Below are 14,286 nucleotides of genomic sequence, written 5' to 3'. Positions count from 1 at the left end.
TCGTTGTAATAGGAAGAAGCAGAAGAAGACGTAAGAGTAGGAGGAGGAGGAGGAGAAGAAGAAGAAGAAGATAATGGCGAGGATCTTAGATCCGAAGCCTTATGGCGACAAGAAGCAGAAGGTGTAGAGATACTATAAGAAGAAGAAGATGGGGTGTAAGAAGGATCATGTTGACGCGAGCGTGCGTTTTCACTTGGCTTTCCTTCACTGTTGGTCTCCTTTGTATTCCCTGGAAGTGTCTCTCTATCGGATCTATGTCTTATGATGGAATTGCTATCTTTCTTCTTCTTCTTGTGGCTCACCTCGTCCCCTGCATGCACTTCTTCCTGTGTCTCTGCGTGACTCTTCGTCTGATCGAGCGCCTGTCTTTCCTTAGCTCTCATGAAATGCCTAAGGCCTAGCTGGAGAGTAGAGAGAGTATAGATACCAAAGTGGCGCAACGACCATCTCTCACTCTGGAGAGGGAGAAGAAACTTCTACACAAAAAGACACATACAAGTTAAGCAAAGCAGAAGAAAAAGGAGAACAAGCAGACATGAAGGGGAAGAAGAAGAAGGATACAACGTTCTCACTGAGAGAGAATGAAAAGACGACCCTCGAGAGAGAGGAAGATCAGGAAGGAGGAGACATGCATGGAGGGCATGATGCAGGCTGCAGATAGATGTAGAGGGACGGATAGAGATATCTATAAAGAGGAAGACACAAGAGGGGAGAGAGGAGAACAGCTTCCTGTATAGATAGATAGATAGATAGATCTAGATAGATAGATAGATCTAGATAGATAGATAGATTAAAGATAGATAGATATTAGAAGACTGGGTGGACAGCGTAGAGCCGTTTCTTTCTCAGTTCTGTAAGGAGCGAAGATTCATTAGGAAAAGAGAATGAAAGAAGCTACATCTCTGCATGTTTTCAATCTATCTGCCTATCTATCTCTCATCTTGAATTATTCTTCTTCTAGGAGAAGAACAAGAATGCTAGCCCTTACATGGAGAATATCCTCTGCAAGGTCGACCTCTCCATCGAAGGCCTTGGCGAGGACAGCAAACGCTTTCACAGCGACTTGTCGATCTAAGACTTCTTTCCTCTGGGGAGAAGGCATGCAGCGGTCTCTTCTCTTTGACGAGAATGAATGGTCTTCCTCTTTCTCTTCGAGTAGAGGCAAATGTTCGCGTAGCTGAAGTATAGCATGCTCGTCTTCGCTGATAGATACAGCATCTAAAACGGAGCTGGAAAAGGAGAGATTTCAAAGACATGAGAAGCGTAGGAGACAGAGAATGAAGAGAAACAGAAGCCCAAGAGACAGAGAGAGATATCGAGACATGTCTCCGTCAAGGGGAGTTGGCCTGGCTGCGTGTGTCTCACTTAATACGAGGTGCACATGTCTGTGAAGATGTACGGGACGTACACACCTCCATATGTTGAGATATATATATAGAGAGAGAGAGAGGCGTAGGTCCTTTCGATTTGTTAATAAGGGCGTGGAAAGCGTGAGATGAGGACACCTATGAAAGACGACTGATGTGAAGAGATCTAATAGACGCACACGCCAACTTGGGTCGACTATACTAGAGGTGACACTCATCATATAGATCTCACTATCTCTCTACACTCTCTCTCTACATATATATATATATATCTATATGCATTCATATACATCTATAGAGGAAAGCAGTGCGGGGACTGCGGCACGCAAACTCTGCGTGTACATACAGGTACAAATATATATACATATGCATGTATATATATCTACATATAAAAATACATATATATATACATATATATATATACGTATATTTATATGCACCCTCCCAGAACACATACTTGGAGAAGACACATGAGGCCTTCCTCCTGTCTCACAAGCGCGAGCTGAAGAGAAGAGAGGCGAGACGTAAGTCTTCAATACTACCGAGGGTGTTCTTTTCTTTCGACCCATATGCTGATGTATAGAGGTGTAGAAGAGATAGGCCTATTGTTTCATGGAAAGAGGGACTTGGATATTATTTAGATAAGAGGAAAGTCGCTGTGAGGTGAATCTCCTCCTTTATGTTCTCCCTACCACAGGGAATGTGAAGAGAGACGTGAGAGATATTCAGGAGAGATAAGAAGATCAAGTAGCTCCATGCAGGAGACACGACAAAGAAATAGGAAGTGACAAGCCATTGCGAGCATGTCTAGATCAGCCTGGGGAGAACGAAAGCAAGAATAGAACAGAGAAAGACATCCAAGTCTCTTCAAGGTCACACACAAAGAGATCAAGAAAACGAAGAAGAAAAAGAGGAAGAAGAAGTTTCTCTCTCTGTCAGAGATGGCGAGGAAGATCCATGACTTGACCAGACACAAAAGGCAAGACTTTCGACGAAGAATGAACGAAGGAGACGGAGACATGAAGGAGACGGAGACATGAAGGAGACGGAGACATGAAGGAGGACATGCCTCTTGTGTTTTCTAATGGAGGCATCAAGAAAAGTAGACATTCCTTCACGTTCTATCAGGGTGCTTGTGTGGATACACAAACCTATGAAGCGCGCTGCTAGTAAGACTACTCTGACGCAGAAGAAAACGATAGGAGACAAGACAGAGAAAGAAGAAAAAGAGCATCATTCCAATCTCCCGGGAGCACAGTGAAATCTTAAGGTGTGAAGAAGTGCGACAGGCGAGGCACCTTCACAGGACCTGCTGTCTCTCTCTCTGTCTCTCTCTCTACATCTCCAGGGATAGAGAAAGAGAGACAGATAGACACGCATACCTGTATATATATAAATGTATATAAATATACATAGCTTTACCAGAGTGTCGTGCTTGAGCACCGACGCACAACTGATGCCTCTGGAATAGATCTATACACATATCTACATATCTATCTATATATATATCTATATCTACCTATCTATATCTATCTATATATCTATATCTATGTATATCTATATATATAGGGAGAGAGAGACTCATCTATGGTAGGAGGTGTATGTTGCTTTCTACACATGTAGATCTATATCTGAAAGAATGCAGCGCGATATAGATGCAGGAGAATCTAGTCCTTTCATGAAGACCCCTCGTCGATCGTAGCTTTCTGCCTCTTAAACCAACAAGAGAATCTCCCCCCTAAGAGAGGGCAAGAGCCTCTTCTCAACTATGTGTGTATTAGACAGAAAAAGGACAGGGGGAGATAGTGTGTGTGTATAGAGAGAGATACATCGAGATATAGCTACTACTGACATACATCAGATAGAGCCCGGTCAGGTATGAGTTGGGAATACTGCTCTTCAATCATATCTAGGAAAAGAAGAGACGTTTCATGAAGATATCTAGGTAGATGAAGCAGCGAGAGGCCTCTCATCGTCGACAAGAGAAGTTCTTTCTTCTTCTTCTTCTCTTCTTCTTTCTCTCCCTCGACTGCATGAAAGACTTCTCCTCTGTCCTTCGCCTGAGACGATGCAATCGAGGAGAGAAGATACTCTCGGAGGCTCGCGAACGTCTCTTGGAGGAAAGAAGAGAAAGGAGAAGAGTTAAAATCTAAGCGACAGAAAGGCGAAAAAGAAGAAGAGGAGGCGAGACCTAGGTGTTCTGAGAAGCAGTCACACAGGCAAAGAAAGAAGAGATAGTGAGTTGAGACATGTCTGGATAGCGCAGCCTAAATGTCTTACGAGGTGATGAGGGTGTGTCTACTCGCTGTCTAGCTAGGTGTCTCTCTATCGAGCTGTAAAGATAGATATAGAGAAGGGACATAGAGAGAGAGAAAGAAGGTATAGATGTATGAAGAGAAGATATGTATGTATAGAGAGAGAAAATAGAGAAGTTGATGATGCGTCAGTTCGGTAATTAAAGTGAAGAGAGGATGAGATCTGAAAAGTCGCACAGAGCCTAGCAACAAGGGGCTTAGAGTAACATAGCAAAGGAATGGGGGCTCTCCTCATATATAAGTCAAGACATGTAGACATAACTATTACATATATATATATATATGTATACATATAGAGAGAGAGAGAGATAGCAATGAGTGTATATGCAGATTTATGTAGACTTGTATGATGTATGACGTCATTCCTTATGTGACTGACAAGGCAATCGACTTGAAAGCTTAGGAGAGGAGGAGAGATGTGCTCCTCCCTCCATTCTTGTCTACTCTCCCAGTGAGAAATAGCAAGGAAAGAGTTCAAGACACCGAAAGAAAGAAAGAAAGAGTGAGAAAGAAAGAAAGAGTGAGAAAGAAAGAACATCTGGCAAGTATTGATGCAGCCTTCGTAGTCTACACGAAAAGAGAGAAAGAGACGAGAAGAGAGAGAAAGGATTAAAGAGATTCGAGAAAGAGAGAGAGACCGATAGAAAACAAGGGCGAAATGAGAGCGAGAAAGGAATTGGGAGAAAAGAGAAAAAGAAAAGAAAGAGACATCTGTGTCTTCTCTTTGCATGCGAGAGACTCGCCTCTCTCAGTAGTGATTGACGCCGGTGGATTATCCTACCCTCCCTGCTGCATTAGAGGAAGTCACGTCAGTCCTCTAGTAGTATCGAGATGCATGTATGTTATCCCTAGTATAATTCTATCGACCGAATAGCCGCCTTACACGAGACAACGATATACAGAGAAAGAAGAGCTTAGCTCGTTCTTCTCTTCTTACCTAAGACATGTATACGAAGTTCAAGTGGATTCGACAGCCTCTTCCCTCCCCTCTCTTCTCTCATCGAGGCATTTCTCATCTCTTCTTCTATCATTACATACCCCGTACACCGCAGAGCCGAAGAAGAAGAAGAGGATGGATAAGCAGAAGGAGAGACAGAGGACAAGGGGGATGTTCTATGGCAAGGAGAGGGAGAGACGGAAGAAGATGAAGGGGAGAGAAAGGAGTTCATAGGAGCTCCGGGAGACCGCGAAGGAGACACAGGAGGAGAAGAAGAGGAGGATATGGATGGCGCAGAGAAGAGAGAATTCACAGGGTTCCTCGCAGCAGGAGGAGGAGAAGAAGAGGGACAAGGGAGGAGCCTCGTTGGAAGAGGTATGGATGGCCTATTCCCTTCTCTCTCGCATTGTTGGTGTGAATGTATGTTGTCTCGGGGTTGAAAGGGGAGAGCAGAAAGGAAAGGTTCTACGACTCTTTCAGCAGTGGATCGAAAAAGACTTGCATTTCCCACAGAAGATGGAGAAGAAGAGACATCATGTAAGCACTTCAGTCTCCTTAACACTTCTTCTCTTAATGCCTCGAAGGCTTTCTCTTCTCTTTCTTTATCAATCGATAAGCGAAGATCCCCCACTCTCTTTCTCACACCTCCTCTCAAGCCTTTTCCTTCTCTTTCTTCTTTCTCTTCTGCATCTTGTCCCTCTTCATTCATACTCTGCAGTCGCGTAAAAAGTCTCTTCTCCTCTCCGGCTTGCTGTACACCTCTATCCTTAATCTGAGAGATTCGGGGCTTTGTCGAGTCTTTATCCGGAGGGTCTTTCTCTCCTTCCTCGCCCTGACTCTCTAGCGTCGCTCCTAAGAGTGGCAAAGTAGTAGTAGTAGTACTAGGGGAGTCTTTGAAGAAAGAAGGGAGATAGACCTTCGAATGCCTTCTTCCTCTCCCTTCTGAGCTAAGACCACGCTGGCACTCTTTCTTGCATGCACTTGTAGACTTTTCTCGACATGCGAATCTTCTGCTGGAGGTGAGAAACGGAAAGAAAGAATGAAAAGTGACGGGCGGAAGTTCAGCCTGAGGACAGAAGGTGTGCTGGCGTGGTTCTGTGGGAGATACGCGAAGGAGACAGAGAAGAGGAGAAGAAGGGGGAGAAGAAGAAGACGAAGAGGGAGAAGAAGAGGGAGAAGAGAGTGTGGATCGCGGGTGGGCTTTAGTGAAGCGATTCGGAGGTAGAGTGAGGGGAGAGAAGAAGAAGGAGGAGAAAGAAGAAGAAGAAGAAGAAAGAGAAGAGATATGGCAAGCAGGAAGGAGAGAAGAAGAGCAGAAAGACAACGAAGAACATGGGGAGAGAGAAAGAAAAAAAGAAGAAGGTGGAAGATGGTGTCCAGGAATCGGAGAAATCGAGTAGAAAGATGAACCTTCATTTCTTCTCCGTAAATAAGCCGGGAAAACCATTCGATGGCTTCTCCGTTCAAGTCGTGGTCTCTCCGTATCAGCTAGAGGACTTCCATCGAACTCTCTTAGTTGAGAAAAAGAGGAAGAACATCGACTACGGGGCAGCAGGTGTACAGACACCCGAGTCCGTGGTGTATGTGGAGAAGCTATGACAAGAGAAGAGAGAGAAGAAAAGAGAGAGACAGGAGTGAAGACACAGCGAATAAGTGAGCCAGAAGAACATGCTAAGACAGAGGTATGAAGAAGAGAAGGAGAAGAATGGAGTAACTGACGAGGGGGAGAGAAAGAAAGAGAAAAATGATGACAACAAGGAAGGAATGAAGAAGGAGAAGGATAAGACCTTAGCGCAGAAGAAGTAGAAGAAAAATAGGAGAGAGAAGGAGAAGAAGAGACCGAGGGAGGAGGAGAGGTCGGGAGACCTGACTGTATAGTAGGAGCACTGCCATGATGAGGAGTTTCTTTGGAAAGAGCACGTCTTAAGTATTTCATCTTTCTCTGTTTCGGCGGAAAAATCTCTTCTCCTTTCCTCCTCCTCACAAGGAAGAGATTCCTTTCTTCTCCCATCGCGCGGAAATGAAGAAAGTCTTTCTCCATTCTGCCTGATGCCTGAGCTCTTCCCTCATGTGACTATCGCCTAACAAGACCTCCTCTAGAGAGACAGAGAGAGAGAGAGGAGAGAGAGAGAGAGAATGCATCTTTCTGCTTTCGCTCTTTCAAGCGTGGAAGGAGTTTTAAGTAGAGACTGTACATTCTTTCCGCCCAGGATAAATGGAGATTTCTCGTTGACAAGACAGAGTAGATGAGTAGATTCTCTTCACAGTTCTCGTTTCATTGCAGAGCGGCATTGGGGAAAGAAGAGATACTACGGCTCTTGAAGCAACCCATTCCGAGGAGCGACGAAGATATCTCCCTGCGAAAAGAAAAAGAAGAAAGAAAAAAAGAAAGAATGGAGAAAGAAGGAAAGGATGGAGAAGGAGAAGGTAGTATGGGAAGGGGAGATGAGCAAGAGGTGAGGTGTATGGAGGAATGACCAGGTCACCGGTGTATCGATGTTTCTCCTTCTGTCGAGGTGTCTGTACACCTGCGTGTACACCTCAACTAGAAGGGAGAGAAGGCTAGCGTTGAGATTCTGATCTCCTAATCGACCTTCCTGTCTAGCTAGCTGCTAGGAAGTTAGATGTATAGAAGGTCTCTCCGTTGTAGAATGCGAAGAAGAAGCCTCTTGTTGCGGGGAATGATCAAGAGTACCGTTTTTTTCCAAGTATCGATTGTTCTCCCGACGCATGCATCGATGCATGCGTCGGGAGAACAATCGATGGGAAAAGCATCTTGCATCTCCCATGCTGTCGTTACATTTCCTTCTTCTGTCCTAGCCAAACACACCCGGCTATCTCAACTCCTCCCCTCCTCCCCTTGATATAGATATGCGGACATTTTGTGCTTTTAGAGGGGCATGCAACCTCCTGAGCTGCGATTCCAGACATCTTTGCACCACCACCACCACCACGTCTTGCCTGAAAAATAACTTCTTTCTTTCGTGAGGAATTCACAGCAAGCAGGTTCGTTCTCATCCTTCTATCTCCAGCCCTCCATCTCTGAAGGGTCAGTGTCTTTTTTGGCTGTATGTACACCTCGTCAAAAAAGCTCTCGATGACTCTTGATTTCCAACAACTTCCTCATCTCGAGAATATCGACGTCCATTTTTCCACGTCATTCTTCTCACTCCAGAACTTCTCATTTCTGTAGTCGAAGTACGACTCGATTCTTGCTTTCAAACATCTCTTCCTCTTGAACACGACAGGAGCAAATCAAGATACCCATAGGAAACATACAAGAAGACGAAGAAAAAGAAGTGAGAAGATTACATTTAGATAGATAGATATATACGTGGTCTCGGTGGTATATGTACGTATATACAGGGAGATAGCTATGACTAGATGTGTTTCAGATTCTCGTAGATTAAGAAAGATACACAAAGATGTTTGAATTCTTATCAAGATATTTGTCTACGCTTTGTCGTACGGTAGAACCTACGATGAAGGTAGCTTCACCTCTCTATACACAAGTCTATCCACCCTTATACATGCTCTGCTGGGAAGTCAAAACCGCAGAAAGATCATCGGGTGTAGGTAGATAAATAGGTAGATATCTTCTCTAGGGGAAGTCTTTCTTCTCATATACAGTTTCTTGCCCCTCCCACCCTCTTGGAGAAGACAGACAGACAGACTGGCCTTCTTGCGTCCACGATTTGACAAGACGCCTTAGCTCATTCGGGCCCGCGCACAACTCGGGGTGTATGTACAGTGAGCCGTCAAGAATTGAAAACAGCAACAGGAAAGAATTACAATAGAGACATCTATCTGCTATCGACACATGTCATCTAGTTCGATTCTCCGCTGGTAGTCCTAACGACAGATGGTATGGCGAATCGATTCAACCCGCCATGCCGAAGAACGACTATCGTGAAGATATACAGAAGTCATCTTCTCTCGTTCCATCTTGATGCCTCTCAATAGCTATTTGAGTGTATGCCGTGCACATAGAGCCTCTATCAATGCTTACATTTGAGAGAGAAACAGAGGTTTCTCACCTTGGTGCATCATGAAGGGATCGCAAAGATCTCTCATTCACAGAAGTGGGAGTTCGAAAAACGAACTAAAGAATCTTTGGAGAACATGACGGTCGACCCTAGTTTATTTGGATGAAGTGGGATACGTGAAGAAGAGAGAAGGAAGGACGAGCAGAAGTGACCTATCCGTGAGAAGTTCCTCTTCAAGAAACGCTTCTCCCCCCCCCCTACACAGGACATCCCAAGGGTCTAGCTAGCTCGCTATAATTGGAGCCCGCTGCTCGGGTGTTTGCATGCGGAAGGCATCTAGGTCTACCGAAGATAGACGGACGGTGTTGAAACTCTCAGAGGGGAGACATCTGCAACCTCTCTGTTTTGCTTGTCCTTGATTCAAACTTCTCTTCATTTTTCAGAGAAGAATTTCTTCCTCTTCGCTCCTTCATCTTCATTCTTGTTCAATCTCTTCAAAAGACAGAAAATAGCGAAGGCATGCATGCGCAGCCTAATCGAATAAGAGGGTGACTAGCTCCTTTCGATAAGAGCATTCTTACTTCACGTCTCTATGTATGATGAACGATAGATGTTGATAGGAAAAGGAACAAGAAGGAGAAGAGTATCGACGTATCTTAGAGATAAGGCCGCTACATATATATATCTTCACGACCTGGAGTAGAAGGAGGAACGACCGTGACGTGAGGTGATAGAGAAGAGAGAAATGTAGGGAGAGGTACATTCTCTTACGTACACCCTAGCAAGCTTCTATAGACAGAGAGAGAGATAGACATAGCGTTGTCCATGAAACCTCATAGATCCATAGTCTCTATAGATATCTCTCGTAGTACGTGTACCTATCTACAGGTCTATATCTATATACGTATGTATATGAATGGGGAGTGCTTTTCCTTACTATCTTCAGATTGTTTCATAACTCTCTCTATACGCACCTCTCTTCTGTCAACCTTCTTTTCTTTCCACCATCCACTCTCTCCGTCTTTTCCTCTCGATTTTCTCCCCTTTTTCTCCTTCTATCCTATCGATGTTCTTCTGATACACCATCCCTCTCCTTGTCTACAGGAGATCGCGTTCTTAAGGAGGGAAATCTCTGAGTGGCTCGAGTGGGTCTGGCAACTCCTCAACGGAGAGAGGGGTGTCTATCCATCCGTCTCTTTGCCTATCTCTCTCTCTATGAAAAGACAGGCTGAAGGGGGGGGGGAGTCGTATTACACCTTCTTTTTCTTCTCTTTTAACTCCCTTCATTTTCTTGTTCTCCTCACCCCTTGTTCCAAAACTGATGCAAAACAAGCAGGATCTTCTCTGTAGAAAAGTGTTTAGGAAGAAGATGAAGAGGATAAAAAGAGACGGGAAGGGAAGAGAAAAGGAAAGGAACAGAAGAGAGGAAAAGAGAGAAAAGCGAAGAGAGAAGAGGCAAGAGAGGGTCGAGGGGAACAAGACGAGATCACAATGAAAGGAGGAGGCCGTCAGAAAGAGTGTGTGTATCTTGTCCGAGGCGTTGTCCGAGAGACCGCATGCAGACAAGCACTTGGAAAACTTTCCTCTTTCAAAGTCTGTACATAGACCTGAACTGTTCATTCATACATGCCACGCACTCTTCACCCCCCTCTCTACGATCCTCATCGCGCTCCGTCACTTTACATGAGTCCTTCTAGACGAGATTTCTCTTCAACAGATAGACAAATGAAGACGGGGAGGCAACCAACCTTTCTCTCTTTCTTTCTCTCTTTCTTTCTTTCTTTCTTTTTCGTCTTTTTCTTATACTGGCTGATTCTCTCAGCCAGTACAGAGAAAGTCCCTCTTTACATACCACTCGGATCGGTTGATATAGAAGAAATTCTTTGCTCGACATGCAAATGAAGAACGATAGTCCCATCATCCACACATAAGAAAGCTCCTAGCATACAGAGATGTTGAGTTTACCCATCTTTCTCTCGTTCCTTTTCCCTCTCCTCTTCTCAAGTATGGACATTCCGCTTATCTCAAATCAAGAGGGAGTCTTTCTCGAGTCATATGTACATAAATAAACGGATAGCTAAAGTTGAAAGACATGAATGAAGAAACTCACTTCAAAGACGAGAAGATGGGAAGGAATGTAATCCGGGATTTCTTCTTGTCTATCTTCGGAGAGATACGATGTATCTGATCGGAATGTAGATATGCCTGGCACATACATACGACTTGAATGGATACATGCATCATGCAATGGATGGAAATTCGTCTCTTCTCGACAGATAGTTGACGATTGACGGCAAATGGACGATATATACCTGACACATCGATCTATCTCTATGACGGATAGTAGGACACGCTTCAGCCCTCTCTATCTATCTACCTATAAATCTATCGATCTATATACATATATGGATCTATCCATATATATGTATATACGCTAGCATACAACATCTATCTATCTCTCTCTCTCGTGGAGCGTTGACTGACGAGGGAAGAGCGAAGACACGTGAGAAAGAGGAGACGGAGATTTCTATCTCTTTCTCCAGGTCTATCTATTTTAAAAAGTCTTGCAAGAAAGACGGAAAGGACAGAAGTAGAGGAAAAGACGCGAAGGTGTGAAGAGAAACGTCGGATCATCATATAAAGTGAAAGAGAATGACTCTAAGGTGTGTAGGCAGATAGTAGCTGGATAAAACAGAGAGAAAGGATTCTATAGGGTGCGACCCTGGGGAAGGGAGTTAGCTAGATAAAACAATTCTTCTTATTCTTCTTCTATGAGAAAGGAAAGAGATCATCTTCATAAAGAGCTGCTTGAAGTCGAAGAAGTCTCTTTCACGAGGACCAAATCTGCTCCTACTGCTCTTCCTATTGCAAATCAGTGGAGAAGAAGGAGTTGCTCTTTCTCTATTTCGCCCCTTGTGCAGAGTAGAGTGAAGAGCTTTTCCTTCTTTCGTTCTTTCTGTCTCTCCTCTTCTTTCATTCCTTCACTGTCTCTCCTGTCTCTCTCCTGCCTTCTTCATTTTCTTAACTTGCCTTTCCTCTTCACTCTTTCTTTCTTTCGTTTCCTTCTCCAACTTTTATCTTTTCATGACCTCGACTCTTCTTATCCCTCTCTTGAATCTGCTCTGTTTCTTCATTTTCTTATCGCCTCATCCCGCCTCGATAAGTCGACGCTCCAGAAGAGTAGGCAGGTGTAAAAGCGAAAGAAGACGACGAGGACAGACTTGTCGATTGCGTTAAAGGGGTTCTTACCCCTTCTTCTTCTCCCTCCTCCTCCTCTTCGTGTCGATACTCCTTATCTTCTTCTACTACTCTTTCAGATAAACGTAGAAGCGGGCGAAAAGAAGACATTTCCATCCTAGCATGTCTCGTATACGTATTCATAGCATGGATCTGCTGGTGCCGGCTGGGACCTCGATCTTCTTTGTCTTCTCCTCCTCCTCTTCTTCGTCTTCCTTGTCTCTTTCTTTCTTCTTCTTCTTGGAGTTGGAGAATCTCCTTTCTCGTGAAGACAGCAGCAGAGACGGCATCTGTCTGTGACATTTCTTTTTCTTTCTTATCATGACGAAGAAGATCTAGAGAGAGAAACCTTTGGATTCTATGGTCATTCGTTGCTCTATTCTGCTCGACGCCTGATAGAGAAGCTTCTTCTCTCACCCCCTCCTCTGTACCTTTATCTCCTTCTTCATGCATCTCTCTTTTAGTCTCTTCTTCTTTCTCTTCTTTGTCTTCTTCTTTTTCTTTAAGATCATGATCTCCTCGTACACTCTTCCACTCTAACGGGAAACAACGGGGTGAAAGAGTCTTAATCTTCTCTATCCCGCGGGACTCGTTACACCTGCCAGATCTCGTGCATGCATTGCAACTCGACATTCTCTGTTCTTTTTCTTCTTTCTCTCTCTCCTTGTCTTCCGCTTCTTTCGCGTGGAATACTGGGAAGGATGAGGAGAGACCTGAGGGGGTCTCTACATGGCAAGAAAGGAAGTGACTCTCTGCGCTGGAGGAAGTCGAGTTGATCTTATGAGTCCAGGAGTTGTTCTGTCTCCATGGAGGTGTATAGCGAGGGCGAGAAGAGATGACTCTCTTTCCGCCTCTCTCTACGATCACCATAGGAGAAGATGCATGCGAAGATGATGTGGAAGAAGGAGAAGGTAGCAGTTGCGATAGAGATGATAAGGACAACGACGGCGAGTTCTTCGCCTGAGACTTTTGGATAGCAGAGGGAAGATCTGAAGAGGCGGATGTGGCTCGAGTAGTCGAAGTATCTATAGAAGAAGCAGACGATGTCTTCGATGTGAGTCTGATTAGATGGACTTTCTCCCCCTTTGTCATCTTGTCTGAAGGGACAGGAGTTGAAGAAGACGTCGAGGTCATCCTGAAGCAATCGACTCCTACGAGAGAAGAAGGTGGTAAAGTGCATGCAGCATGACGAGACCGAGAAGAGGAGATCTTCTCTCCTTCTTGTTTCTCTTCAGATGAAGAAGAAGACGGCGCAATCATTGTGGGAGAAGATGTCTTCTCACGGGTCCTTTCTTCTTCTTCATCTTTCTTGAAAAGATCCTTCTGTTGACTAGGAAGACGAGCGAAGAAAGACGAGGATGAAGCAGGAAGATCAGCCCCTTCACTGCTCCTACGGCTGTCACAGGATCTATTTTTAGAGAAGGATAGAGTCGTCACTTCGTGGCCTTCCCCTTCGCGGGAAGGTTTATTTCTTATCGGTGTAGTTCTTTCTTTCTCTTCATCTTTGAAACTTTCGCTGTCTGTGGTGGTCGTGATCCCCCTCATTTCGAAAGCATTGGGTCCTGTCTCTATAGGGCTTGCATGCGCCACCATACTTGATGTCGTCACCACATCTGTAGGTACAGCCGTACTCCGTGTGGACGTCGAGTAGAGAAGACGAGAAGGAGATGCGTAGAAAGACCTAGGAAATTGTCGTGAAAACGGATCTGGCTCAGATGCTTCCTTCTCCTTCTTTTCTCCTCCTTCTATACTCAGCAAACGGGGTCGTAAGCTTCTATGTTGAGAAGAAGGAGAAGAGACAGGGACCAAAGACGACAATGAAGAAGAAGAGGGGGTCACCATCTTCATGAGATTCTTCTGTATCAGTGTCTGTCCTTCTTTGAAACTCTGAAGAAGAGGGCGAAGCAGACTTTGTGAAGAAGAAAAAGAGGTCCCCCCGGCCTTTTCTTCCTCGTGGAGTTGTCGCTGCTGTTGGAGTTGCCAGAACCTCCTTAATCGCGCATGCATTAAGAGAGGATAGCCGTCAGGTCCTATATCATCTTCAAAGAGAGAAGGATGAAAGTGGCGAGGCAGAGAGAGAGAAGATGGCGAGGGAGATCTATCAATAGATGGTCGAGAACACAGAGAGAAGATCGACAGTAACGACGACGAGGATGAAGATGACGAGAAGAGAAGAGTAGGAAGAAAGCAAACGATGGATTCGCAGGTGAATGAAGAGGACAAAGATAACGAGTTGGAAGAGAAGACACATGGATAAAGAGACGAGGATGGTGATACTGGATTGCTATGCTTCTCTTGTTCTTCTTCTTTTTCTCGTCTCTTCTTCTCTTCATCGAGGTCCATCCACCATTTCGGTTGAACTCGATCTAAGGGCGGGTCCTACACACACGACCCAAAATAGATTAATCATAGATAAATTGGAGACAGAAAAATTAAAGATAGAT

The 14,286-nt window shown here is 44.6% G+C and overlaps 1 protein-coding gene across 1 annotated transcript in view; it reads right to left on the bottom strand.

Annotated features, from left to right (window-relative positions):
* Nucleotides 1-263: 263 nt before the first annotated feature.
* The window catches only part of CSUI_004818 (uncharacterized protein), a 16,181-nt gene continuing 2,158 nt past the window's right edge, over nucleotides 264-14,286 (bottom strand). Inside the window, exons 2-8 of the mRNA XM_068065002.1 lie at nucleotides 8,657-14,221; nucleotides 7,581-7,853; nucleotides 4,620-6,976; nucleotides 3,224-3,567; nucleotides 2,060-2,184; nucleotides 989-1,229; nucleotides 264-476 (exon numbers count right to left, since the gene is read on the bottom strand). Of these exons, the coding sequence (XP_067923023.1) occupies nucleotides 11,744-14,221 (2,478 nt within the window). The 3' untranslated portion in view covers nucleotides 264-476; nucleotides 989-1,229; nucleotides 2,060-2,184; ... (2 more) ...; nucleotides 7,581-7,853; nucleotides 8,657-11,743. The remainder of the gene's footprint in view (nucleotides 477-988; nucleotides 1,230-2,059; nucleotides 2,185-3,223; nucleotides 3,568-4,619; nucleotides 6,977-7,580; nucleotides 7,854-8,656; nucleotides 14,222-14,286) is intronic.

Source organism: Cystoisospora suis (genome assembly GCF_002600585.1).
Source record: "Cystoisospora suis strain Wien I chromosome Unknown contig_2294, whole genome shotgun sequence".
Lineage (NCBI taxonomy): Eukaryota > Apicomplexa > Conoidasida > Eucoccidiorida > Sarcocystidae > Cystoisospora > Cystoisospora suis.
The sequence above is the reverse complement of the archived record's forward strand: the minus strand, read 5'-3'. Positions and strand labels throughout refer to the sequence as shown.